Raw genomic sequence first — 26,725 nt, forward strand, 5'->3', positions numbered from 1 at the left:
AAAGTGTGAAGACCCAGCAACAACACATCTAAATTAACTTTATATAGACAGTATATCTGTAGCTTAGTGGCTTAAATGGAGGAGATCAATACCATGCTGTTTCTAATACACTCCCCTGAGTTAAAGGACTGTAAATATGGATATATATGAATATATAAATATATATACCATGTTTGTTGTCCATCTCTGTCCTTCAGGGCAGTTGAGATATGAAGTCCTGTAGCTGCTGATGTCTTCTTGTTGAATCCAATTCATCTTTACATTATAAAGTGTGTGGAGCTCCCTCCCCTCAACATGTCATCTGTTACCTAGCCAGTCACAGATCAGAAACCACAATGAAGCTGCAGGCAGCAAATCAGAGGCCAGACAGCAGAACATCAAGCAGAGGACATTGTTGAGTCTGACCACTGGGCCACTCACTGCTTCAGCTGTAAACTTTACTGTTGAGGTTGGTTTCTACTGTAGATTTGTACTTTTGTTCCTTTCATCCAGCTCTACATGTGCTATGACATTTAACCAAACCTCTGTGAGATGAAGCCAAACCAGACGTCACAGACTCAATTAGCTCATTTTGAGAAAAAGCACTTTTGATGCCACAAAGTGTGAAAGTTTGGGAGTTCAAGTTTTGTTGTTGTTGGTGGTAGTGATGATGGTAGTGATGATGGTAGTGATGGTAGTGGTGGTAGTGATGGTGGTGATGATGGTAATGATGGTGATGATGGTAGTGATGGTGATGATGGTAGTGGTGGTGATGGTGGTAGTGATGGTAGTGGTGGTAGTGGTGGTAGTGATGATGGTAATGATGGTGATGATGGTAGTGATGGTGATGATGGTAGTGGTGGTGATGATGGTAGTGATGGTTGTGATGGTAGTGATGATGCTAGTGATGGTAGTGATGATGATGCAGTGATGGTAGTGATGATGGTAGTGATGGTTGTGATGGTAGTGATGATGGTTGTGATGGTAGTGATGATGATGATGGTAGTGATGGTACTGATGATGGTAGTGATGATGGTAGTGATGACGATAGTGATGATGATGGTAGTGATGGTAGTGATGATGGTAGTGATGATGGTAGTGATGACGATAGTGATGATGATGGTAGTGATGGTACTGATGATGGTAGTGATGATGGTAGTGATGACGATAGTGATGATGATGGTAGTGATGGTAGTGATGATGGTAGTGATGATGGTAGTGATGATGGTAGTGATGGTGGTAGTGGTGGTAGTGATGATGGTAGTGATGATGGTAGTGATGGTAGTGATGATGGTGACGATGGTAGTGATGATGGTAGTGATGATGGTTGTGATGATGATGGTGATGATGGTAGTGATGGTTGTGATGGTAGTGATGATGGTGATGATGGTAGTGATGATGGTAGTGATGGTAGTGATGGTAGTGATGATGGTAGTGATGATGGTAGTGATGGTAGTGATGATGGTAGTGATGGTAGTGATGATGGTAGTGATGGTTGTGATGGTAGTGATGGTAGTGATGATGGTAGTGATGGTAGTGATGATGGTAGTGATGATGGTGATGATGGTAGTGATGATGGTAGTGATGATGGTAGTGATGGTAGTGATGATGGTAGTGATGGTTGTGATGGTAGTGATGGTAGTGATGATGGTAGTGATGGTAGTGATGATGGTAGTGATGGTAGTGATGATGGTAGTGATGATGGTAGTGATGGTAGTGATGATGGTAGTGATGATGGTGATGATGGTAGTGATGATGGTAGTGATGGTTGTGATGGTAGTGATGGTAGTGATGATGGTAGTGATGATGGTGATGATGGTAGTGATGATGGTAGTGATGGTAGTGATGATGGTAGTGATGGTAGTGATGATGGTAGTGATGATGGTAGTGATGATGGTAGTGATGGTAGTGATGATGGTAGTGATGATGGTGATGATGGTAGTGATGATGGTAGTGATGATGGTAGTGATGGTTGTGATGGTAGTGATGGTAGTGATGATGGTAGTGATGGTAGTGATGATGGTAGTGATGATGGTGATGATGTTAGTGATGATGGTGATGATAGTAGTGATGATGGTAGTGATGGTAGTGATGATGGTAGTGATGGTAGTGATGATGGTAGTGATGGTAGTGATGATGGTAGTGATGGTAGTGATGATGGTAGTGATGATAGTGATGATGGTAGTGATGGTAGTGATGATGATAGTGATGGTAGTGATGATGGTAGTGATGGTAGTGATGATGGTAGTGATGGTAGTGATGATGGTAGTGATGGTAGTGATGATGGTAGTGATGGTAGTGATGATGGTAGTGATGATAGTGATGATAGTGATGATAGTGATGATGGTAGTGATGGTAGTGATGATGGTAGTGATGATAGTGATGATGGTAGTGATGGTAGTGATGATGGTAGTGATGGTAGTGATGATGGTAGTGATGATGGTGATGATGGTAGTGATGATGGTAGTGATGATAGTGATGATGGTAGTGATGATGGTAGTGATGGTAGTGATGATGGTAGTGATGGTAGTGATGATGGTAGTGATGATAGTGATGATGATAGTGATGGTAGTGATGGTAGTGATGATAGTGATGATGGTAGTGATGGTAGTGATGATGGTAGTGATGGTAGTGATGATGGTAGTGATGATGGTAGTGATGGTAGTGATGATAGTAGTGATGATGGTAGTGATGGTAGTGATGATGGTAGTGATGATGGTAGTGATGGTAGTGATGATGGTAGTGATGGTTGTGATGGTAGTGATGGTAGTGATGATGGTAGTGATGGTAGTGATGATGGTAGTGATGATGGTAGTGATGATGGTGATGATGGTAGTGATGATGGTAGTGATGGTAGTGATGATGGTAGTGATGATGGTAGTGATGGTAGTGATGATGGTGATGATGGTAGTGATGATGGTAGTGATGGTAGTGATGATGGTAGTGATGGTAGTGATGATGGTAGTGATGATAGTAGTGATGGTAGTGATGATGGTGATGATGGTAGTGATGATGGTAGTGATGATAGTGATGATGATAGTGATGGTAGTGATGGTAGTGATGATAGTGATGATGGTAGTGATGGTAGTGATGATGGTAGTGATGGTAGTGATGATGGTAGTGATGATGGTAGTGATGGTAGTGATGATAGTAGTGATGGATGTGATGGTAGTGATGATGGTAGTGATGGTAGTGATGATGGTAGTGGTGGTAGTGATGATGGTAGTGATGGTGGTAGTGATGGTGGTAGTGATGGTAGTGATGACAGTAGTGATGGTAGTGATGGTGGTAGTGATGGTAGTGATGGTAGTGATGATGGTAGTGATGGTAGTGATGATGGTAGTGATGGTAGTGATGGTAGTGATGGTAGTGATGATGGTAGTGATGGTAGTGATGATGGTAGTGATGGTAGTGATGATGGTAGTGATGGTAGTGATGATGGTAGTGATGGTAGTGATGATGGTAGTGATGGTAGTGATGATGGTAGTGATGGTAGTGATGATGGTAGTGATGATAGTGATGATAGTGATGATAGTGATGATGGTAGTGATGGTAGTGATGATGGTAGTGATGATAGTGATGATGGTAGTGATGGTAGTGATGATGGTAGTGATGGTAGTGATGATGGTAGTGATGATGGTGATGATGGTAGTGATGATGGTAGTGATGATAGTGATGATGGTAGTGATGATGGTAGTGATGGTAGTGATGATGGTAGTGATGGTAGTGATGATGGTAGTGATGATAGTGATGATGATAGTGATGGTAGTGATGGTAGTGATGATAGTGATGATGGTAGTGATGGTAGTGATGATGGTAGTGATGGTAGTGATGATGGTAGTGATGATGGTAGTGATGGTAGTGATGATAGTAGTGATGATGGTAGTGATGGTAGTGATGATGGTAGTGATGATGGTAGTGATGGTAGTGATGATGGTAGTGATGGTTGTGATGGTAGTGATGGTAGTGATGATGGTAGTGATGGTAGTGATGATGGTAGTGATGATGGTAGTGATGATGGTGATGATGGTAGTGATGATGGTAGTGATGGTAGTGATGATGGTAGTGATGATAGTAGTGATGGTAGTGATGATGGTGATGATGGTAGTGATGATGGTAGTGATGATGGTAGTGATGGTAGTGATGATGGTAGTGATGATAGTAGTGATGGTAGTGATGATGGTGATGATGGTAGTGATGATGGTAGTGATGATAGTGATGATGATAGTGATGGTAGTGATGGTAGTGATGATAGTGATGATGGTAGTGATGGTAGTGATGATGGTAGTGATGGTAGTGATGATAGTAGTGATGGATGTGATGGTAGTGATGATGGTAGTGATGGTAGTGATGATGGTAGTGGTGGTAGTGATGATGGTAGTGATGGTGGTAGTGATGGTGGTAGTGATGGTAGTGATGACAGTAGTGATGGTAGTGATGGTGGTAGTGATGGTAGTGATGATGGTAGTGATGCTAGTGGTGGTAGTGATGATGATGGTGATGATGGTAGTGATGATGGTAGTGATGATGGTAGTGATGCTAGTGGTGGTAGTGATGATGATGGTGATGGTGGAAGTGATGGTAGTGACGGTAGTGATGGTGGTAGTAATGGTAGTGATGATGGTAGTGATGATGTTAGTGATGATGGTAGTGATGGTGATGGTGATGATGGTGATGATGGTAGTGATGGTTGTGATGGTAGTGATGGTGGTAGTGATGGTAGTGATGATGGTAGTGATGATGGTAATGATGATGGTAGTGATGATGTTAGTGATGATGGTAGTGATGATGGTAGTGATGATGGTAGTGATGATGGTAGTGATGGTGATGGTGATGATGGTGATGATGGTAGTGATGGTTGTGATGGTAGTGATGATGGTGATGATGGTAGTGATGGTAGTGATGACAGTAGTGATGGTAGTGATGGTGGTAGTGGTGGTAGTGATGATGGTAGTGATGGTAGTGATGATGGTAGTGATGGTATCGATGATGGTAGTGATGGTTGTGATGGTAGTGATGATGGTAGTGATGGTAGTGATGATGATGGTAGTGATGAATGTGATGGTAGTGATGATGGTAGTGATGGTAGTGATGATGGTGATGATGGTAGTGATGGTAGTGATGATGGTAGTGATGGTGGTAGTGATGGTGGTAGTGATGGTAGTGATGACAGTAGTGATGGTAGTGATGGTGGTAGTGATGGTAGTGATGATGGTAGTGATGCTAGTGGTGGTAGTGATGATGATGGTGATGATGGTAGTGATGATGGTAGTGATGGTGGAAGTGATGGTAGTGATGGTGGTAGTGATGGTAGTGATGGTAGTGATGATGGTAGTGATGCTAGTGGTGGTAGTGATGATGATGGTGATGATGGTAGTGATGATGGTAGTGATGGTGGAAGTGATGGTAGTGATGGTGGTAGTGATGGTAGTGATGGTGGTAGTGATGGTAGTGGTGGTAGTGATGGTAGTGATGATGGTAGTGATGGTAGTGATGATGGTAGTGATGGTGGAAGTGATGGTAGTGACGGTAGTGATGGTAGTGATGGTAGTGATGGTAGTGATGATGGGAGTGATGATGTTAGTGATGATGGTAGTGATGATGTTAGTGATGATGGTAGTGATGATGGTAGTGATGGTGGAAGTGATGGTAGTGACGGTAGTAATGGTAGTGATGATGGTAGTGATGATGTTAGTGATGATGGTAGTGATGGTAGTGATGATGGTAGTGATGGTAGTGATGGTGGTAGTGATGGTAGTGATGATGGTAGTGATGATGGTAGTGATGGTAGTGATGATGGTGATGATGGTAGTGATGGTAGTGATGACAGTAGTGATGGTAGTGATGGTGGTAGTGATGGTAGTGATGGTGGTAGTGATGGTAGTGATGGTGGTAGTGATGGTAGTGATGGTGGTAGTGATGGTAGTGATGATGGTAGTGATGCTAGTGGTGGTAGTGATGATGATGGTGATGATGGTAGTGATGGTAGTGATGGTGGAAGTGATGGTAGTGACGGTAGTGATGGTGGTAGTAATGGTAGTGATGATGGTAGTGATGATGTTAGTGATGATGGTAGTGATGGTAGTGATGGTAGTGATGATGGTAGTGATGGTGATGATGATGGTTGTGATGGTGATGATGATGGTTGCGGTGGTAGTGATGATGGTAGTGATGGTGATGATGATGGTTGTGATGGTGATGATGATGGTTGCGGTGGTAGTGATGATGGTAGTGATGGTGATGATGATGGTTGTGATGGTGATGATGATGGTTGTGATGGTGATGATGATGGTTGCGGTGGTAGTGATGATGGTAGTGACGGTCGTGATGGTAGTGTTGGTGGTAGTTATAGTAGTGATGGTGCTAGTGATGGTAGTGATGGTGATGATGGAGTGATGCACTTTTGATGCCACAAAGTGTGAAAGTTTGGGAGTTCAAGTTTTGTTGTTGTTGGTGGTAGTGATGGTATCGATGATGGTAGTGATTGTAGAGGTCGAGGGGGACTCTATATCTCCTCCCTGAGTGCATTAGTTGGTATTCATCATGTAAAACATGAGACCTGTCCGTTAAATTGTTCTTCGTCTGATTGATAACTGCTTGGTCAAAGAGTTCCTGAGAATTGTGAATAGAGTGACCCATGATCTTGCCTGCTGTTTTAACCAGATTGAGAATTTGTTAATTTAGATTTGACTTTTAAATTCTAGAACCATCTGATGATGCCATACCTTGAAATGGACTCCTAGTTGCTCTATAAAAGATTAGCATGATGTTCTTGCACAGTCCAAAGAGCCAAAGTCTACGCAGGAAATGGAGGCGCTGATGTATTTTGGCACAGACAACAACAGAGACACATGTACGCCGGTCATTTCATTTTATATTGCATGTATTTACCACTCTCTACAAATAATAGATTTTAAGGTGCAGCTGCAGGATGGATCAAGGTCCAGTCGCGTTTACATAACATACAGGCGGCAGAGTTCAACTTTAGCTGGTTGTGAAATAAATGGAGTTAAGTGGTTAACGCTTGTTCAGGAGCAGGGCCACGCCTCAACCACCTCTAATCACCAGTCAAGCCTTCATGTACCTGGTCAACCTCTTCTTCATCCTTTTGCCTCGACCCAACCCCCTTCTTCCCTTTATGCAGGCACCTTCTAATCACATCCCTCTTTTCAATCATCCCTACTCTCATCCCTCCATCCCTCTCTACTCAACCAGTGTATACTACCGTCTGAGGAGCATGAAACCAGCTTGGACAGAACCACACCGAGACGGAGCCCCCACTCTGTTTTCATGAGCATCCCTTCGCCAGTCTTCATTTCATCCTCCCAGACCAGCAGGGCAGACGTCAACCTTCCTTCACCACTCTGTACAATATCCACTCATCCATCCTCAACACTTACATTCCCTCAATTAACACTCCTGTTGTCCACCTGGGTCAAGGAAGGAAGGAAGGAAGGAAGGAAGGAAGGAAGGAAGGAAGGAAGGAAGGAAGGAAGGAAGGAAGGAAGGAAGGAAGGCAGGAAGGAAGGAAGGCAGGAAGGACAAAGGAAAAGTAGGAAGGAAGGAAGGCAGGAAGGACAAAGGGAAAAAGGAAGGAAAGATAGATGAAGGGTGGGAACAGATTGGGTCAAAAAGGAAGGAAGAAGGAAGGGAGGGAGGGAGGGGAAAAGGATTGTGGAAAGAAGGAAGGGAAAAGGGAAGGACAGAAAGATGTAGGGAGGGAACAGATTTGTTCAAGGAAGGAAGAACGATGGAAGAAGGAAGGAAAGAAAGATGGAGGGTCAATTGGATCAAAAGAGGAGGGAAGAAGAAGGAAGGAAGGGAAAATTGATTGTGCAAAGAAGGAAGGATGGAGGAAGGGAACAAATTGGGTCAATTTGACCCAGAAAGACAACAGGAGGGTTAAAATGTTAAATGGTACATTGTTGTGGAATGGTCCTTGCTAGTGAACTCCAAATAACATGGGCTTATGGTGTTTGATACTCTCCTCTCAATACATGTAACTTGACCATTACTGTTGTTGCTGATTTTGCCATGGTGGTAACGCCCCCTCTTGCCCCTCGTGGCGTTGGGTCCACCTGTGTGGACACAACTCAGGTGAGATGGACAAACCTTCAAGTAGGAAACAGAAGCTGAAGACACGAGCAGTGAAAGTAGGCGGAGCTTAAACTTAACTCTCGGTTCTCTTTGTCGTTCTTTACACAATTCCTGTCACTTTTCATTCACACAGCTCAGTCTGTGGACGGTGGTGAGGACTGTTTCTCTACCAGGATGTAGACATTTTAATATGGAGACCAACCCACTGTTGGAGACTCACTCTAGTGGCCAGGAGAGGAACTGCAGCTGCTTGTGATTAGAAACCTCCCCATGGCATACACTGTCATGCAAAGGGCTGATCAAATGTCTGTTAATGTGAACAGTTCAGCAAATGGAAGATGAAATGATCTCCAAAAGGCATCAAGTTACAGATGACACATTCACTATACATTTTAAACAGTATACTGTATGTATTTGTACTAGCTTGTGTTCAGAAACTGAGCCTTAAAACCAGCCGTCAGGACTTCCTGTCACTTTGTGATGTCACAACAAAGCCCTGCCCCCTCACCACCTGGACCCACTGTCCAACAACTTGCAGGATTTGGTTTCTCTGAGTGTTTTATTCTGAAATCTTCTGCTCTGTTACAGCCTCTCTCTCTCCCTGACAGGAAACAGAGACAGAGGATCTTGTTCAGTAACAGAGCAGCTTTCAGCCCATCAGAGAGATGTGTGACCAGCTCGTGGATCACATCATCATTCCAGAGAATAAACTCAGTGCACACGAAGCAAAATGGGAGTAAACAACTAGAAAATTCCCTCCCAGAAATTTTGAGAGGGCCACAATGAATAGTGATTGATCAAAAAAAAGCTATAATAACCATCAAAATTAATTAATACAGAAATAGAAGAGACTTGTGTCTACGCAGTCAACTGACTAATCTACTGAAACACATGAATATGGTCTACTTGCTAATGGTGGGGTTTTTTTTGTACTTCTCTTTTAAAGGGAGGATGGATCTCCCAGTTTCTTTGTGCTTGTTGCAAAGATAATAAAGACATCCTATTCTATTCTACATTTTAAAGCTTAAACTGAGTCTCTAGGTGAAAGTATGCCAGAGCAGTAGACTTTTGAAAAAGTCCAATCATTTGTTAGTTTTTTCACCTCCTCCCATTCATTCTCTATGTTGCAGTTTTTTTCTGTAATAGCACACTGATCCCGATAGAACTGCACGTTTTGATAAATAATTGGGTTAATTGAGTCATGAATCGAACATTGACCTGTGACCTCGATACACAGTCAGAGGTCACAGGTCAAACTCTGAGCCTGACCAGAAACCAGACGTCTCCTCTTCCTCAAACACATTTCTGAAATATTATCAGAGGAAGAGTCCAGCTGATCTCTGACCTGCAGTCTTTATCTTTATTATCAGTTATTGATTAACACTGATCTTGCTGATGATCAGATATTGCCTTTGTCTGGAATTACTACTGACTAGTTAATAATTATCTTCAGTCATCGTCCTGCTGTGAACCCAGAGAGAGGAAACGACCTGGTTTCTGATATTAGACCGTGTTCATTATTAGATCAATATATTATTGAGTTATTATCTTTACAACACAACAGAAAAAGTGTGTGAACACAACATGAAGCACATTTGATTCAGGCTTTTTGTCTTTGCAACAACAAATAAAACAAATAAATCGTGTTTATTTCAGACTTTAATCCGATGGTGAAGAAACACATGAGATTTTTAATAAAATGTTGCCCACTGGTGGTTTAAAGATGAAATACACAACTCTATCTATCTATCTATCTATCTATCTATCTATCTATCTATCTATCTATCTATCTATCTATCTATCTATCTATCTATCTATCAATCTATATCCATCCATCCATCCATCTATCTATCTATCTATTCAGACCATAATAAGATAGGATGAGACTTTTATTGATCCCATATGAGGGGAATTTACTTGTTGCCGAAGAATAAGTACAAGAAGTAGAAGTTTAAAAAGGGTAAAAAATATAAAATTTTAAATATACATAATTTATCACAATACAAATAAAAACAGTGTTTATGAACATGACACTTACATTAATGTGTTAACTGTCGTCATAGTAACCTGTTCTGAACCTCCATCATGTTTAGAAACACTGAATAATGTGGAAATGAGCTGCAGTTCTTCACCACACCACAAGATGGAGCTGGTTAATCAGAATGAATGAAGAAGAAAACAGGAGGAGGAGGAGGAGGAGGAGGAGGAGGAGGAGGAGGAGGAGGAGGAATGAGGAGGAGGAGAGATGAGGAGGAGGAGGAGGAGGAGAGATGAGGAGGAAGATGAGGAAGAGGAAGAGGAGGAGGAGAGATGAGGAGGAGGATGAGGAAGAGGAAGAGGAGGAGGAGAGATGAGGAGGAGGATGAGGAAGAGAGAGGAGGAGGAGGAGGAGGAAGAGAGATGAGGAGGAAGAGAGAGGAGGAGGAGTAGGAGGAAGAGGGAGGAGGAGAGATGAGGAGGAGGAGGAGGAGGAGGGAGGAGGAAGAGGGAGGAGGAGAGATGAGGAGGAGGAGGAGGAGGGAGGAGGAGGAGGAGGAGGATGAAGAGGGAGGAGGAGGAAGAGGAAGAGGAGGAGGAGAGATGAGGAGGAGGATGAGGAAGAGGAAGAGGAGGAGGAGAGATGAGGAGGAGGATGAGGAAGAGGAAGAGGAGGAGGAGAGATGAGGAGGAGGATGAGGAAGAGAGAGGAGGAGGAGGAGGAGGAAGAGGGAGGAGGAGAGATGAGGAGGAGGAGGAGGAGGAGGGAGGAGGAAGAGGGAGGAGGAGAGATGAGGAGGAGGAGGAGGAGGAGGGAGGAGGAAGAGGGAGGAGGAGAGATGAGGAGGAGGAGGAGGAGGGAGGAGGAGGAGGAAGAGGGAGGAGGAGGAGGAGAGATGAGGAGGAGGATGAGGAAGAGAGAGGAGGAGGAGTAGGAGGAAGAGGGAGGAGGAGAGATGAGGAGGAGGAGGAGGAGGGAGGAGGAAGAGAGAGGAGGAGGAGTAGGAGGAAGAGGGAGGAGGAGGAGGAGAGATGAGGAGGAGGAGGAAGAGGAGGAGGAGAGATGAGGAGGAGGATGAGGAAGAGAGAGGAGGAGGAGTAGGAGGAAGAGGGAGGAGGAGGAGGAGAGATGAGGAGGAGGAGGAAGAGGAGGAGGAGAGATGAGGAGGAGGATGAGGAAGAGAGAGGAGGAGGAGAGATGAGGAGGAGGAGGAGGAAGAGAGAGGAGGAGGAGTAGGAGGAAGAGGGAGGAGGAGGAGGAGAGATGAGGAGGAGGAGGAGGAAGAGGAGAGATGAGAAGGAGGAGGAAGATGAGGAGGAGGAAGAGAGAGGAGGAGGAGGAGGAGAGATGAGGAGGAGGAGGAGGAGGGAGGAGGAGGAGGAAGAGAGAGGAGGAGGAGGAGGAAGATAGAGAAGGAGGAGGAGGAAGAGGGAGGATGAAGAGGGAGGAGGAGGAGAGATGAGGAGGAGGAGGAAGAGGAGGAGGAGGAGGAAGAGAGAGGAGGAGGAGAGATGAGGAGGAGGAGGAGGAGGAGGAGGAGGAGGAGGAGGAAGAGAGAGGAGGAGGAGGAGGAAGAGAGAGGAGGAGGAGTAGGAGGAGGAAGAGAGAGGAGGAGGAGTAGGAGGAAGAGGGAGGAGGAGAGCAGTGTTGGGGGTAACGCGTTACAAAGTAACGCGTTAGAGTACTTTAATTACTTTTTTCGTGTAACGCGTAACGTAACGCGTTAGTTTCGTGCGTTGAGCAATCAGTAACTTAGTTATTTTTTTAATAAAGTAATCCGTTACTTTTCGCCAGATAAGGAAAGGAAAATCCCGACTGCAGCTCCAGACAGACTACTGTGTAAACTGCGGATGTGTCAGCCGAGGCGCAGCGCTATGCGTCTGTGCCCTGCTGTGTGTGTTTCAATTCGCCAGTGAAAAGGACAAGAACATAACGGTAAAATGCACACTGCGTTGGTGATAAGCTTCTGTCGACCGCAAAAAATCCACTTCCAGGGCCCATAGATCAGCTCCATGTACGGACCTGCTTCACCAGCAGCAACAGTGCAGCCCGGGCCGACTCTCAGTGCTTGCTGCTTTCAGCAGCTCCCTCTCGGCGAGTGGCAGCTCAGTCCCCCCCCCGTCCAGCCCGGATCTCTACTCCGCAGCAGTGTGATACCAGTATCTACCGCATTTTTTTTTACTTTTATTACACACAAGGTAGGAAGTTCACGTCTCGCCAGCCTCCCTCCTCTTCACACGTGAGTCCTCCGTTCAAACCGACAGACAGATCGAGCAGTGAAGCCGCTGAGGGATTCACGCTCTCCTGAATCAAAAAAAAAAAAACCCGCTATGTGGCATATTTCTGTCTGTCTTTTCTGTGAATGTTATCCTGTAGAGCTAATTTGGTTGGATGACTGATGTTATTCGACTCGGTGCATTTAAAAGAGGCTGTGTGTCTGTCAGTTGTTGCAGCATGTGCGAGGCGCTGCAAAAGGCTTTTCATTTTTAGTAACGCATGAGTACTCTAACGCGTTACTTTTATTCATAGGTAACGCTGTAACGTAACTGATTACTTTTAATTGATGGTAACGTTGTAACCTAACTAACTACTTTCCAAAGTAACTATACCCAACACTGGAGGAGAGATGAGGAGGAGGAGGAGGAGGGAGGAGGAAGAGAGAGGAGGAGGAGTAGGAGGAGGAAGAGAGAGGAGGAGGAGTAGGAGGAAGAGGGAGGAGGAGAGATGAGGAGGAGGAGGAGGAGGGAGGAGGAAGAGGGAGGAGGAGGAGGAGAGATGAGGAGGAGGAGGAAGAGGAGGAGGAGAGATGAGGAGGAGGAGGAGGAGGGAGGAGGAAGAGAGAGGAGGAGGAGGAGAGATGAGGAGGAGGAGGAAGAGGAGGAGGAGAGATGAGGAGGAGGAGGAAGAGGAGGAGGAGAGATGAGGAGGAGGATGAGGAAGAGAGAGGAGGAGGAGAGATGAGGAGGAGGATGAGGAAGAGAGAGGAGGAGGAGAGATGAGGAGGAGGAGGAGGAAGAGAGAGGAGGAGGAGTAGGAGGAAGAGGGAGGAGGAGGAGAGATGAGGAGGAGGAGGAAGAGGAGGAGGAGAGATGAGGAGGAGGAGGAGGAGGAGGAGGAGAGAGGAGAGATGAGGATGAGGATGAGGAGGAGGAGGAGAGAGGAGAGATGAGGAGGAGGAGCAGAGTGTGTAGAGGATCAGATGAGTCCAGAGACAGTGATGATCTCTGTCAGGTCCAGAACACACAGGGAGGATGGTGGACTGGACTCTGAGAGAGACAGTGGAGCTGCTCTCAGATCAGTTCAGGAGGTTCAGGACTAGTGGAGTCCCCATCTGTGAAGAGAAGACAGAGGTGATGGATCAGTGATTGTCTCTCTCTGCTCTGATTGGCTGACAGTTGTCTCTCTGCTCTGATTGGCTGACAGTTGTCTCTCTCTGCTCTGATTGGCTGACCGTTGTCTCTCTCTGCTCTGATTGGCTGACCGTTGTCTCTCTCTGCTCTGATTGGCTGACCGTTGTCTCTCTCTGCTCTGATTGGCTGACAGTTGTCTCTCTCTGCTCTGATTGGCTGACCGTTGTCTCTCTCTGCTCTGATTGGCTGACCGTTGTCTCTCTCTGCTCTGATTGGCTGACAGTTGTCTCTCTCTGCTCTGATTGGCTGACCGTTGTCTCTCTCTGCTCTGATTGGCTGACTGTTGTCTCTCTCTCTGCTCTGATTGGCTGACTGTTGTCTCTCTCTGCTCTGCTTGGCTGACTGTTGTCTCTCTCTCTGCTCTGATTGGCTGGCTGTTGTCTCTCTCTCTGCTCTGATTGGCTGGCTGTTGTCTCTATCTCTGCTCTGATTGGCTGACTGTTGTCTCTATCTCTGCTCTGATTGGCTGGCTGTTGTCTCTATCTCTGCTCTGATTGGCTGGCTGTTGTCTCTATCTCTGCTCTGATTGGCTGACTGTTGTCTCTCTCTCTGCTCTGATTGGCTGACTGTTGTCTCTCTCTGCTCTGATTGGCTGACTGTTGTCTCTGTTATTGTCTCACTGACTTTAGTACAAGTGCTGAAAGCAGCACAGACTGACTCCGCCCCCCTACTGACCTCACAGTCTCCAGTCTACAGTCTGGACTCTTCACTAGATCATCCAGATCCTTCAGGTCTGAAGACTTCAGGTTGTTGTCTCTCAGGTCCAGTTCTCTCAGGTGGGAGGGGTTGGACTTCAGAGCTGAGACCAGAGAAGAACAGCTGATCTCTGACAAACTGCACCAGATCAATCTGAATAAAGAATAAAAGAAGAAGATTAATTCATTGATGATCAGAAAGAAGAGTTTTTTCTTCAACAGGTGAATTTCAGTGTCTTTGTCCAAACATGAGTTGTGAGGATCTTGTGCACATTGTTGTGATAGAGATGAAGTGAGTTGATGAGCTGATACTGGACATTTTCTCCAGAGTTTCTAGAAAACATGAGTCGTCTGACTGAGAGAAATACGAGTGTGTGTGAAGGTTGAACTGAAGTGAACAGACATTATTCATGACCACTGAGTGAAATGAGCTGAAACTGAAGAATCATTCTCACACAACAACAACTGCAAATATTCAACAACCACTATTTCAAATGCCATTAATCAATTCAATCAAAGTCAATGATTCAAGTTCTGAGTGAAGATCAATCAGGTTCAGTTGTGGATCAAAGATCTAAGATCTACAACAGTAACAGTCAGTGAACTGACCTCAGAGTCTCCAGTCTACAGTCTGGACTCTCCAGAAAACCACTCAGATCCTTCACTCCTGAATCCTGCAGCTTGTTGTTGAAGCCCAGGTCCAGGTGTCTCAGGTGGGAGGGGTTGGACTTCAGAGCTGAGACCAGAGAAGAACAGCTGATCTCTGACAACCTGCAGCCCTCCAATCTGAATAAAGAATAAAAACAGAAGATCAATTCATTGATAACTGATCAATAATGATTCTCTGTTATTATTATTGTTATTAATAACCAGGAGTGTCCTCCACTAAGGATTTTCATAGTCGAATCTGATTGGTCAGATTTTGCCAATGGTCGACTAATTGTAGAATCATGTTGTTTTTTCCTCATTGATTCATGATCTCATTTGTGTCTTTTTCTGGAGAAAAGAGTTAAAACAGCTGAATAAACTAATTCTTCAGTTGGCATCAGATAACAGGACATTCTCCATCCATCCTTTTCCTGATCTCACTCATTAAGCTGCGATGACATCATCATCTCTCTTTCAGGGACGGTGCAGCGATGACGAGTACGAGTGTGTGCTGTGAATTAACAAGTGTGTGTGTGAATTAACGAGTGTGTGCTGTGAATTAACGAGTGTGTGTTGTGAATTAACGAGTGTGTGTGGAGAATGAAAACAAGTCTCGTTGTGAGGACATGATATGAGCATCAGTGCTGGTTCAGACGGGTCAGAGGTCGAGGGTCACAGCACCATGGAGTTGTTGGTGGTGTTGCTGTTGTTGTTGTTGTGTGTGTGTGTGTGTGTGTGTGTGTGTGTGTGTGGAGAACGCTTCCCTTAGTTTAAAATTGTAAATAAAACTTCAGGCCTGAATTTAGAGAGAGAGAGAGAGAGAAATAGTCGGTGCTCGATCACTCACTGTGATGTTTGTATCTAAACCATCTCTCCTATATTATAAAAAACAGATAAATTCTAAGTAAAACCAGAGTTCAGCAGCAGGAAGCTCCTCTATATATTCACAATGGTTTGATCTTTTCTTCATAACCACATTTTGAGATGATTCGACTGCGAGGTTGATCGTCCAATCAGATCTCTATGAATCGAATCGTGTAATAGTTGACTATTGGAGGTCACCCCTATTAATAACTTTATTGATCAACTGTTATCAGGGTTAAATCAATAAACTAACAGCACATGGATCAATGATGTGATGAAATCCAGTGTCAAGTGGTGTAACTTTGATTTTTGATAGAAATCTGAATAAAGAGGAAAATAAATCTGGACTCAAATGAGGAATTAATACAACTCTGTGTTTCTGGACTCATTTTACATCATTTGTCACAGATTATTTAGAAGAAGAGTTTTTGGTTTTTAGGACATGTCCTGCTCAAGATGCATTAAAATCTAAATATAGAAACACAGAAAATAATCTATTTTAATTTAATGCTTTCAGAAGAAAGTATGTTTTTATAAATTCACTTTAATCCACTGTAGGTGGATCAGATACAACAGTCAGTGAACTGACCTCAGAGTCTCCAGTCTACAGTCTGGAGTCTCCAGAAAACCACTCAGACCCTTCACTCCTGAATCATGAAGGTTGTTTCCAGTCAGGTCCAGGAGTTTCAGGTGGGAGGGGTTGGACTTCAGAGCTGAGCCCAGAGAAGAACAGCTGATCTCTGACAAACTGCAGCTGATCAATCTGAATAAAGAATAAAATCAGTGAGTTGAGGACAAAGCTCCTTGTTGACAGCGTTCAGTGTCTCATCATCTGTTCAGAGCTGAAGAAGCTTCAGAAAGAACAAGTTTAGAAAATCAAAGTCCAACAGCTGAAGCAACAGGAAGCAGGTTAAACAGTGACAGAGAGAAAACAGCTCATTAATATTCATGAGAAGCTGCTGCTGCTTCAACACAGACGCAGTGACTCCGCCTCTTCACCTGTCAGCTCCACCTGTGGCTCCATCCAGACAAACTCATGTTGTGCAGCCACATTTCTCAGAGACTCTGTCACTGAGCTCCGTCTCACTCCAACAGCTCATCTGCACTCACACAGTGTGCGTCATAGTGCGCGTGTGGGTAGCGATACGCCGCTTCAATGGCCGACAAACACGGCTCCAAAGTTCAGGGCTGTTTGACAGCAACATCAAGTTGTGACAATCTTCAGAACGACGTGGTTAGCTTTTCTCCGTGGGCGTTTTGAAAGTGTGTGAAGCAGGTTGTTTGTGGCGAGCCCGTCCACAGCAGCTCATCACTCAGCTTCTGTGCTGCTGCTCTGCTCTGCTAACACACTGACTGTGTTCAACAGCTCACACAAGCCCACGTTCAAGAAGCTCAGCTGTCACTTTGAGCTGCTTCTGACTCCTGCCCTCAGCCAAGCACTGAGTCAACACTCTGAGCCTGAGCCGCCACATGAAGCAACAACCTTCAGCCCATCTTGGTGAGCCTCCAAACAAACCAGCTGATCCTCTGCAGCTGCTTCATGTCAGCAGCAACAAGACCAACACTAGCAGCTCTGCTCTCACCTGTCTCACCTTGATTCTCAGCATTCACAGTCATTGACAGGAAGTGGCTGCAGTGTGTGCCGTGCTCTTCACTTCCTGCTTCACACTCCAGCCTCTCCCAGCCAGTTGAGCTACCAGGGAGCAGACTTTAGCTGCCAACAGCTCCCTACAGCCAGCCTCCACTGGAGCGCAGCTTTCCAGCCTCCTCTGCCTCTGCTGCCAGCTCTGTGGATCTCAGCTGCTTCCTCTCATGCTTCCTCCCATGGTTCTGTCAGCTCCACAACATCCACCAGCTGCTGTGTTTCTGACCACAACTCAACATCTGCTCTCAGATCAGTGCTGCACGTTGCTTCAACAACAAGTGTCTGAGTTGAAAACAACAGTTGTAGAAGCTGAGCTCGTTCTCTGCTGCTCTGAATCACAAACACTACGACAGCTCTCACCTTCTTCTCTCTGGACTCATCTCAACTGTTTGCTCTCTTCAGCTTCTTGAGAAAAATCCTCACACACAAATCCTGACATGTACGAACCAATGAGAAGCTGAAGCTTCAAACAACTACAACAGCTCCAGTCAGTGAACTCACCTCAGAGTCTCCAGTCTACAGTTTGGACTCTCCAGTCCAGCACACAGAAGCTTCACTGATGAATTCTTCAGGATGTTCTCACTCAGGTTCAGGTGTCTCAGGTGGGAGGGGCTGGACTTCAGAGCTGAGGCAACGACTTCACAGTGAATCTCTGAGAGTCCACAACCAACAAGTCTGTGATTGTAGAAGAAACAAAATGTGTGAGAGTAAAATCAGACAATTTGTACTAAACACACACAACATGTCATCATGTGATCAACATGTGCTCTTCACACTCTGGTTCAGTTCATCTTCTCTCTTTGTGTTGGACATGAAACAATAATCCTCATCAGGGCTGGGCTGGAAAAACCCATTCAGATCCAGATCCACCTCCTCTTGAATCATCCAACATCCATTCATCAAAGCCCAGATGGATGTTTAATCCAGGCTCCTGCAGCCGACACAGGTAGATGTGGTCAGGTGAGCTCAGGTGTAGAGCTGCAGGTGTCACCTGAACAACGCTCACACACACATTGATTTTCTCCAAACATGAAATGAAGTCAAAGAAAATCAAGGTGAAATGTAGAAACATCTTTAGTCAGAAGATCTGACCACTAAAGTGTGTGTCCTGCACAGATCTAATCCAGACTAAGGACACGCTACAAGTTGTCATGGTGACATTTAAGGTGGACTGATTGATTTCCATGGGTCACTGAGCAGCGTGTGTGTGTGTGTGTGTGTGTGTGTGTGTGTGTGTGTGTGTGTGTGTGTGTGTGTGTGTGGTGTGTGTGTGTGTGTGTGTGTGTGTGTGTGTGTGTTATTGATCATGTCTGGACTCACCCAGCCTTCCTGCAGTTCCTCACAGCTGGGATCAGTCTCCGTCTTCCCTGAGCTGATGTCTTGTACTTCTTCAGGTCCAACTCGTCCAGAACCTGCTCTGACATCTGCAGCATGTAGGCCAGAGCTGAACACTGGATCTCAGAGAGTTCCTTCTCTGATCTGTTCTCTGACTTGAGGAACTGTTGGATCTCCTGATGAACTGACTGATCCTTCATCTCCGTCAGACAGTGGAAGATGTTGATGCTTCTGTCAGGAGAGATTTCATCACTATAAATGTTCATCTCCTTGAGGTTGTTGATGGTTCTCTGGATGGTTTCTGGACTGTTGTCTGTCTGACCCAGCAGACCTCCTAACAGCCTCTGGTTGGACTCCAGAGAGAGGCCATGAAGGAAGCGAACAAACAGGTCCAGGTGACCATTTCTACTGCTGAGGGATTTCTGCATGGCTCTCCACAGGAAGTCATCCAGGGTTAAATCAACATGTTGTTTTCCCGGGAAGTTCTCCAGGACCTGTGTGTTCCTGTTGGTGAAACAGTGGAACTTGTAGACTGCAGCCAGAAACTCCTGAACACTCAGATGAACAAAGCAGTAGACTGTTTTCTGGAAGATCACACTCTCTTTTGAAGATCTCAGTACAGAGTCCTGAGTTCACCAAGGCCTCTGTGACATCCAGACCACACTGCTCCAGGTCTTCTTGGTAGAACATGATGTTTCCTTCCTCCAGCTGTTCAAACGCCAGCCTCCCCAGCTTCAGAAGAACTTCTCTGTCGGCCTCCGTCAGCTCCTGTGGACTCGTCTCATGTCCTTCACCGTACTTGTTCTTCTTCCTCTTTGTCTGGACCAGCAGGAAGTGTGAGAACAGGTCCGTCGTGGTCTTGGGCAGCTCTCCTCTCTGGTCTGTGGTCAACATGTGCTCCAGAACTGTAGCACTGATCCAGCAGAAGACTGGGACTTGACACATGATGTGGAGGGTCCTGGACGTCTTGATGTGTGAGATGATTCTTCTGGACAGATCTTCATCACTGGACCTCCTCTTGAAGTACTCCTCTATCTGGGCGTCAGTGAAGCCTCGGACCTCTGTTACCCTGTCGACACATGTAGGAGGGATCTGATTGGCTGCTCTAGGTCTGGAGGTGATCCAGACCAGAGCCAAGGGAAGCAGATTCCCCTGGATGAGGTTTGTCAGCAGCACGTTGACTGATGACGTCTGTGTGACATCAGACACAACCTCCCTGTTGTTGAAGTCCAGTGACAGTCGGCTTTCATCCAGGCCGTCAAAGATGAAGAGAAGTTTACATACAGCCAGCTGCTCTGCTGTGACCTTCTGTAATGTTGGATGGAAAACATGGAGCAGCCTGAGAAGACTCAACCGCTGATCTCTGATCAGGTTCAGCTCCCTGAACGAAAGCAGAACCAGCAGACTGATATCTTGGTTCTCCAAGCCCTCGGCCCAGTCCAGAGTGAACTTCTGCACCGAGAAGGTTTTTCCAACGCCAGCGACACCGTTGGTCAGAACCACTCTGATGGGTCTCTGTTGGACAGGTGAGACCGTAGAGACGTCCTCTCTCTGTTGGACAGGTGAGACCGTAGAGACGTCCTCTCTCTGTTGGACAGGTGAGACCGTAGAGACGTCCTCTGTCTGTTTGACAGGTGAGACCATAGAGACATCCTCTGTCTGTTGGACAGGTAAGTCTTTAAAGATGTCCTTGCACTTGATTGGAGTGTCATGGAGGGTCTTCTTCTTGGACGTTGTCTCCAGCTGTTTCACCTCATGTTGGGTATTAACCTCTTCACTCTGTCCCTCTGTGATGTAGAGCTCAGTGTAGATCCTGTTGAGGAGGGTTCCACTTCCTGTTCCCTCAGTTCCTTCAGTCACTCGTTCACATCTGCTCCTCAGGCTGATCTTATGTTGATCTAAAACCTCCTGCAGACCACGATCTGCTGAGAGAGAAGAGACAGAGTCAGACTGAAGACAGAGAGTCTGACAATCTGATCAGATTATTTTCATCAGCTACAGAAAAACTACAGACAACAAAGAGAAGGTTTGAATCATCATCTTAAATGTCAGTGCTGTGTGATGGAACAATGACTCTGGAGAAAACAACAGGTCCTGGTTTCACTAATGACCACATCAGCAGACAGATGTTCACTCTCACTTTGTCCACAGCTGCTCTGACTGGCTGTCTGCAGCTCACCTCTGGTTCTGGGTCTTTGTCCATGATCCTTCAGGACGTCAGAGACACCACTCCTCTTCCTCCTGTCAAGACATTTCTGGATCAACAACATGTCACAGCTCCACATCTGAGCTCTGATTGGTTAACCACCTCAAGGGGGCGGGACTTCAGTAAGCAGAGGAGCAGAGAGAGAGAAAATAGAGGAAGACGAGTGTAGAGAGACGAGCTGAATGAAGACCTGGTCCTGAACTGGTCTGGTTTCTGTCTCTGTTTATCTGTTGACCTTAAATCTGGACTCTAAAACAAACTCCCTGTTAGTTTGAGTCTCTTCAGTTCTGCGTCGTCTCGTCTGGTTTTTACTCCAAATGTGTGAAATGATTGAGAAGCTGTTGGTGGTGTTTTCCTCTTTCAGACACTGATCATGTGTTTGATGCTGGTTCTGGACTGAGTCCTATCAGCTCTTTAAAGGGATAGTTCACTCAAAATTGAAATTGCACTCATTATCTCCTCCCCCTCATGTGGACTAAGGGCTGGGAGAAGTTTCAGAGTCCTCCGTGGCTTCTCTGAGTTACAGGGGGTCTCGGCGTAGCAGTGCATGTCCATATAACGGTTGCAAATGGATACCAACTGTCTTCCTAACAAAAAGACACACCAAAAAACATCCAAATACCTCCATGCTGCTCGTGCGCCGGCGTTAATGCGGTTACTGACGCCGGGGCAAATCTCGAGAGATTTGGACGGACCAGGAAGAGAAGCTTCCGCTGCAAACAAGCTTGAAATATGGACTTATTTAATTTTCTTCAGAACAATTTTGCATTTCGGGGCTTCAAAACAAAACGGACATTACATACGAGCAGCATGGAGGTATTTGGATGTTTTTTGGTGTGTCTTTTTGTTACGAAGACAGTTGGTATCCATTTGCAACCGTTATATGGACATGCACTGCTACGCCGAGACCCCCTGTAACTCAGAGAAGCCACGGAGGACTCTGAAACTTCTCCCAGCCCTTAGTCCACATGAGGGTTAGTAGATCATTTGAATTTTGGGTGAACTATCCTTTTAACTAATGAGCTCCTCATCCAGACGCTGCTGTGTGGCTCTAATGAACCTGTGTTGGAGCTCTGGTCCAGTGTGAGGAGACTGAAGCTGACAACAGAAGCTTCAGCAGCTCCACCTGAGCTTCACTACATGTTGTGGAGAAGCTCAGTCACAGACAGGAAACAGGAAACACTGATCACTCCTGTCTGGTTCCTGACTTTTCAAAATAAAAGTCTCTGTGTATCAGCTGCTTTAAAGGAGAATTCCGGTCATTTTCTAAGTAACGCTCTACAGCTCTAGGTCCCCGAGTGCAACCATAGGAAAAAAACAGAAAAGCTCTCCTGCTAGATGCGCTACACTGCACTTAAACAGTGAAGTAATGGGTGCAGTTCTTCTAACCGGAATATAGGAGGAAAAATGATTTTGGATGGGAAACAAAGCATCAATATGAATATAAGTGTTTTTTCCACATCCAAAATAATTTTTCCTCCTAAATCCATGTTTTTCTTCACGAGTCTAATGACTGAATCATCTTCAGCTCAGTTTACAGTAGAAATCGTCTCTTACCGTGACTCTGGAGGTCCAGGTCCAGGTCCAGGTCCAGGGTTAGGTCCGAACCCCCAAGGCAATTCTTTGGACCGGTCACTCCTCATGGACAGACAAATGGATCCTGGAGACTCTGCTCTCAGTCTGTAAACACAAACATGTTTTTATTCCCATCACATTAATCACTGATCAGATCTCTGATCACAGATGCATTGTGGGAAGTCTCCAGTGACGTCAGTGTCACCACACACTGTAGTGAAGGATGGAAGCAACACAGCAGCATCATAGACAACAGTGTAGAGTCAGTCAGTCATTAACTGTATCCAGTGTCCAGCTGCTGAACATCTGTCTCACATCAGCTCTACAGAGGATCACACACTGACACTGCTCAGCATCTGGATCCACTGGCTCAACATCAGGATCTACCTGGACACCAGTCATTTCCTCAAACAGCTGCTCACTCTAGTTTCTATCAAACCAACAGGAGGAAACACAGGAAACATTTGTCAGGGACTACTTTCAGCAGCTGACTGATCCACATTTGGTGCTGTAGTGAGTATGTGGGGCAGCAGGACGGAGTCTAAATAAACTACAGTGTGTGTTGATGAGAAAAATAGGGGTACAGAAGGGGGACATTTCTGTACTTAAAGGTACAGTTCTGTCCTACTGTAGCCTATAGGGCCAATTATTGTACTCTAGAGCAGTGGTTCTCAACCTTTTTTACATCAAGGACCCCTAAATTGACACAAATTAGACCACGGACTCCCATTGGACAAAATTTTCAAGCAAACACCAGAAATACACAAATATTTAAATAATAAAATACGTAAATACTAAATAATGTTACTTTTTTTGTACATTCAAATTAGGGTCAATGGCGTGAATTTTTGGAAATATTATACAGAATTTTCTGGAAAAAAGTGGTACAATTTCTCCAAAAACTTTTAAACATTTGTAGGAAGAAGTGGTTAAAAAAAATTCTCAAAAAAAAAAGTTAAAGATTTTCTACAAAAAAATGATACAATTCTAAAAAAAACAAACAAACAAAGAAACAAAAAATAATTATGATAATAAAAATTCTAAAAAAAAATAAATAAGAAAAAAGTGGTAGAATTGGGGACCCCCTTGAACCCTCTCAAGGACCCCTGGGGGTCCCCGGACCCCACGTTGAGAACCACTGCTCTAGAGTACCTATGTGTACCTTTTGGGGGTAGAAAAGGCACATAAATGTTCCAGAATGGCAAAAGGTACATATATGTACTCATAAGGTACATGTATTTACCCTCTAAAGGTACATTATCAGAGACAGTGTGTTAGAAAAAATTTGTAGCTTAAGTAGGAGTCTGGTAACCTATGAGGCGACTATTAATATGATTTAACATAGGGATAATAATTAAACATTCAACTAGTAATTATTTTTTAAAGATATGTAACAGAGGTCCGCGGGTGGGCCACAGTCACGAGGTAGCTACCCAGTAAGGAGAAGTGACAGGTTGTGGCGGTAGCGGTACCGGAAGTAAACTCACTCACCCATAAAAGAGATAAAGAGTGCGGGAGGTCGTGGGAATCGATCCTCGCTCAGGATAGGTCACAGAGCAAACACACACACCAGTTACATATATACCCAGGGTATATATGTACAAGTACAAGTACAAGTAGTACAAGTATATATTGTACAAGTACAATTGTGCACCTAGCATCTAAAGGGTATAATACCTTACTTCTACTTCTATTTTTCTGACACAGTGTGGTTCACTGATGTGTTTTAATGTGGAGCTCTATGGCTCAGAGAGGGACGTCCTCTCAGCCTGGGACACGTTGGACTCTGCATCTGATTTATAGGAACAAAAAGGACAAAGACGGAAAATCTCCAGACTCAGGCTTCAACCTTCACTGAGTCCATTTACTGCATTTAGTCCCTTCACTGAAGAATCTTCAGTGGCCTGCCCTCCCTTCCTATGAACCAGTCTGCCATCCAGTCCTCCCATTAAGCTGGCCTGCTCTCCTTGCCTACCAGAAGCTTCCTTCTTCAGCTGTTGTTAACATTTCTATGTTTCCCATATTCTCTGTTGTAAACTGTTTTCTTGTCTGTAACAACATCTATTGCACGTCTGTCTGTCCTGGGCGAGGGATCCCTCCTCTGTTGCTCACCCTGAGGTTTCTCCGATTGTTCCCTGTTAAAACGGTTTTCTATGGAGTTTTTCCTCAGTCGATTTGAGGGTCTAAGGACAGAGGATGTTGTTATGATGCCATGTAAAGCCCTTTGAGACAAACTATTTGTAAAAATGCACTATACAGATAAAATTGCCTTGCCTTGCCTTGCCTTGTTTCCTCACTCAATAGACATCATCCATGTGAACAAATCCAGATGCTGCTGCTCAGACAGTGTCTGCAGTGAAGCTCTGACATGTGAAACTCATCATTCAGGCTGTAAAATGATCCTGCAAACTGCTGTAAACTCTGTTAGAAACCAGCTCATCAACGTTCACCAAACCACCTGGAATTAGCCACGTTGTTAAAGGGGAACTATGCAAGTCCGCTCGCTTTTCCGTTGCTTGGTTACGCTGCTCTCAGCCATGTGCATTTGTTTACAACGAAGCCAGCGAAATCAATAAATGGAGCGGTGGAAAACGTTACATAACATATACGATGTTATGGCGTGTGTGTTTGTGTCGTCTTAACCGCCATGAACAAAAGATTACGGGTTACGGAGCGCGTTTGTGTTGTGGTGTGCAGAGACGAGAGCTGGGACACCGGGGCGGCGACCAAGAAACTGATGACGCAAGGTTGGTTTTCAGCCGTGAGACGCCAGGTGGAAGACAGAGAGCCTCCGTTCTCACTCATAACAAGTCACAAGTCATGTAGTTAACGATCACAATTACTCCGGAGCTTTTTAATTAAGATAAAAATGTAGCATAGCCACGGGAGAATTCCTGCTTAGTTCCTCTTTAAAGCTCATGTTGATCAGCTGCAGGAAGAACATGGAGGAGGAACAAGTCCAGATGTTCTTTCATCAGATCAGTTCAGAAGAAACATGAAGAGACCTGAGCAGTTAGTATGAAGACACTGATCAACCACAAGAACCAGTTCCTGTTGACTCACAGTCACTATGAGCTGCAGGACCTCAACACACTCAACACTGGTAAAGAGGCTGGAGCAGCTCTCTTTCATTGTGTGTACTTGTGTTTCTTATGTGTCAATATGCACGCTGTTAAAACCAGTTGCCCCTGGTGGGATTGATAAAGTTGTCTGTATCTGTATCTTACTCTGAGTCTGAGGGTCCAGGTCCAGGTTCAGGACTGAAGAATGGAGGATCACATCTGGACCGGTCACTCTTCAGAGACAGACAGGTGGATCCTGGAGATTCTGGTCCGTCCTCCTCTTCCTCCACATTAACACTCATCTTCAGGACTTCAGTCAGTCTGAGAGGGAAACCAGAAACACTGAACAACACTGACGTTAGCTTCAGATTCAGCAGTTAGGGGGAAATTTAATTCAACAGCTGAGCTCTGAATCCTGTTTATTTCACCTCTCAATCGTTTTGTGTTCAGTGTAAAACAGTTTTCCAGAGAAGATAATGCGTCTTTAAAACAGTGAAACCTGTTTTCACCAGACCAGGTTTAGTTTTGTGTCTTGTGTTTTTTGACCAGAACCTGGTCTGATGTTGATAAACTGTGTTTCAGACTCTTTATCTTCTCTGGATCAGTGTTAAACTTTTATTCTGAAGGTCAAACACACGGTTTTCACATTAAGAGGTGAAATAAACAGAGGATTAAGAGCTCAGTTGTCTGACTTAAAGGCCCCATGCTGTGCACTTTTCTCTGGGTTTATTTACCTGCTGATATCCCTAACAAGATGTATCATTGGTTTTGAGGACCTGTGATCTGCTTAATATCGTTTATTCTGCCCACTTTCTGTTGCCTCTTTCTGGAGCTCTAGCAGACATGGGTCATTTGGCCAATCAGAGGAGAGAATGAGAACCTCTCCTCTGATTGGCTGACTGTTTTTGAGTGGGGTGTGGTTGGGCCAATCACAGGCAAGTAACTGAAACCTAAGGTGCATTCATAAAAATTGAAAAGAACAACTGGTCGCGGTGGGCGGAGTTACTTTGTGTTTGACATCACACAAAGGAGGAAGTGCTGTCTGCTCGTCTTAAAGAGACAGTTCCTACAAATGGGCGGTGTGCGTTTCTCCGTTTATGACCAGTTTGATGAATGGGGCCGTATATACGTGGCCCAGAGACCTCCCCAAGCACCAAAAAATAACCACAATCACATTTTTCATGCCATGGGGCCTTTAAGTTCCCTTAACTTCCCCCTTAGCTGCCTGTTA

At 45.0% G+C, this 26,725-nt stretch overlaps 2 protein-coding genes across 2 annotated transcripts in view; both read right to left on the reverse strand.

The window, feature by feature from the left end:
• Window positions 1-26,725, reverse strand: part of LOC146982365 (NACHT, LRR and PYD domains-containing protein 3-like) — a 66,094-nt gene that overhangs the window by 2,396 nt on the left and 36,973 nt on the right. Inside the window, exons 7-8 of the mRNA XM_085785515.1 lie at window positions 14,769-14,945; window positions 14,123-14,313 (exon numbers count right to left, since the gene is read on the reverse strand). Coding sequence (XP_085641641.1) covers window positions 14,123-14,313; window positions 14,769-14,945 — 368 coding nt within the window. The remainder of the gene's footprint in view (window positions 1-14,122; window positions 14,314-14,768; window positions 14,946-26,725) is intronic.
• Window positions 19,092-25,834, reverse strand: LOC146982366 (protein NLRC3-like). The gene is made up of 3 exons (XM_085783355.1): window positions 25,660-25,834; window positions 20,792-20,892; window positions 19,092-20,576 (listed from the first exon to the last, which is right to left on the reverse strand). Exons 1-3 carry the CDS (start codon window positions 25,794-25,796, stop codon window positions 19,111-19,113), a joined length of 1,704 nt encoding a protein of 567 aa, XP_085639481.1. The 5' UTR covers window positions 25,797-25,834; the 3' UTR covers window positions 19,092-19,110.

The sequence above is a fragment of the Trachurus japonicus genome, chromosome 8, assembly GCF_045865225.1.
Source record: "Trachurus japonicus isolate A0001 chromosome 8, Traja_1.0".
Classification (NCBI taxonomy): domain Eukaryota; kingdom Metazoa; phylum Chordata; class Actinopteri; order Carangiformes; family Carangidae; genus Trachurus; species Trachurus japonicus.

What these genes read in the sequence shown, in the direction of transcription:
- LOC146982366 (XM_085783355.1), bottom strand. Translation starts at nt 25,796, where the DNA reads ATGAGTGTTAATGTGGAGGAAGAGGAGGACGGACCAGAATCTCCAGGA. An exon ending in CCTGGACCCTCAGACTCAGA is followed by an intron (nt 20,893 to 25,659) that starts GTAAGATACAGA and finishes ATGTCTTGACAG; the next exon opens with GAGGAAGAGGAGTGGTGTCT. An exon ending in TCAGAGCAGCTGTGGACAAA is followed by an intron (nt 20,577 to 20,791) that starts GTGAGAGTGAAC and finishes CTTCTCTCTCAG; the next exon opens with CAGATCGTGGTCTGCAGGAG.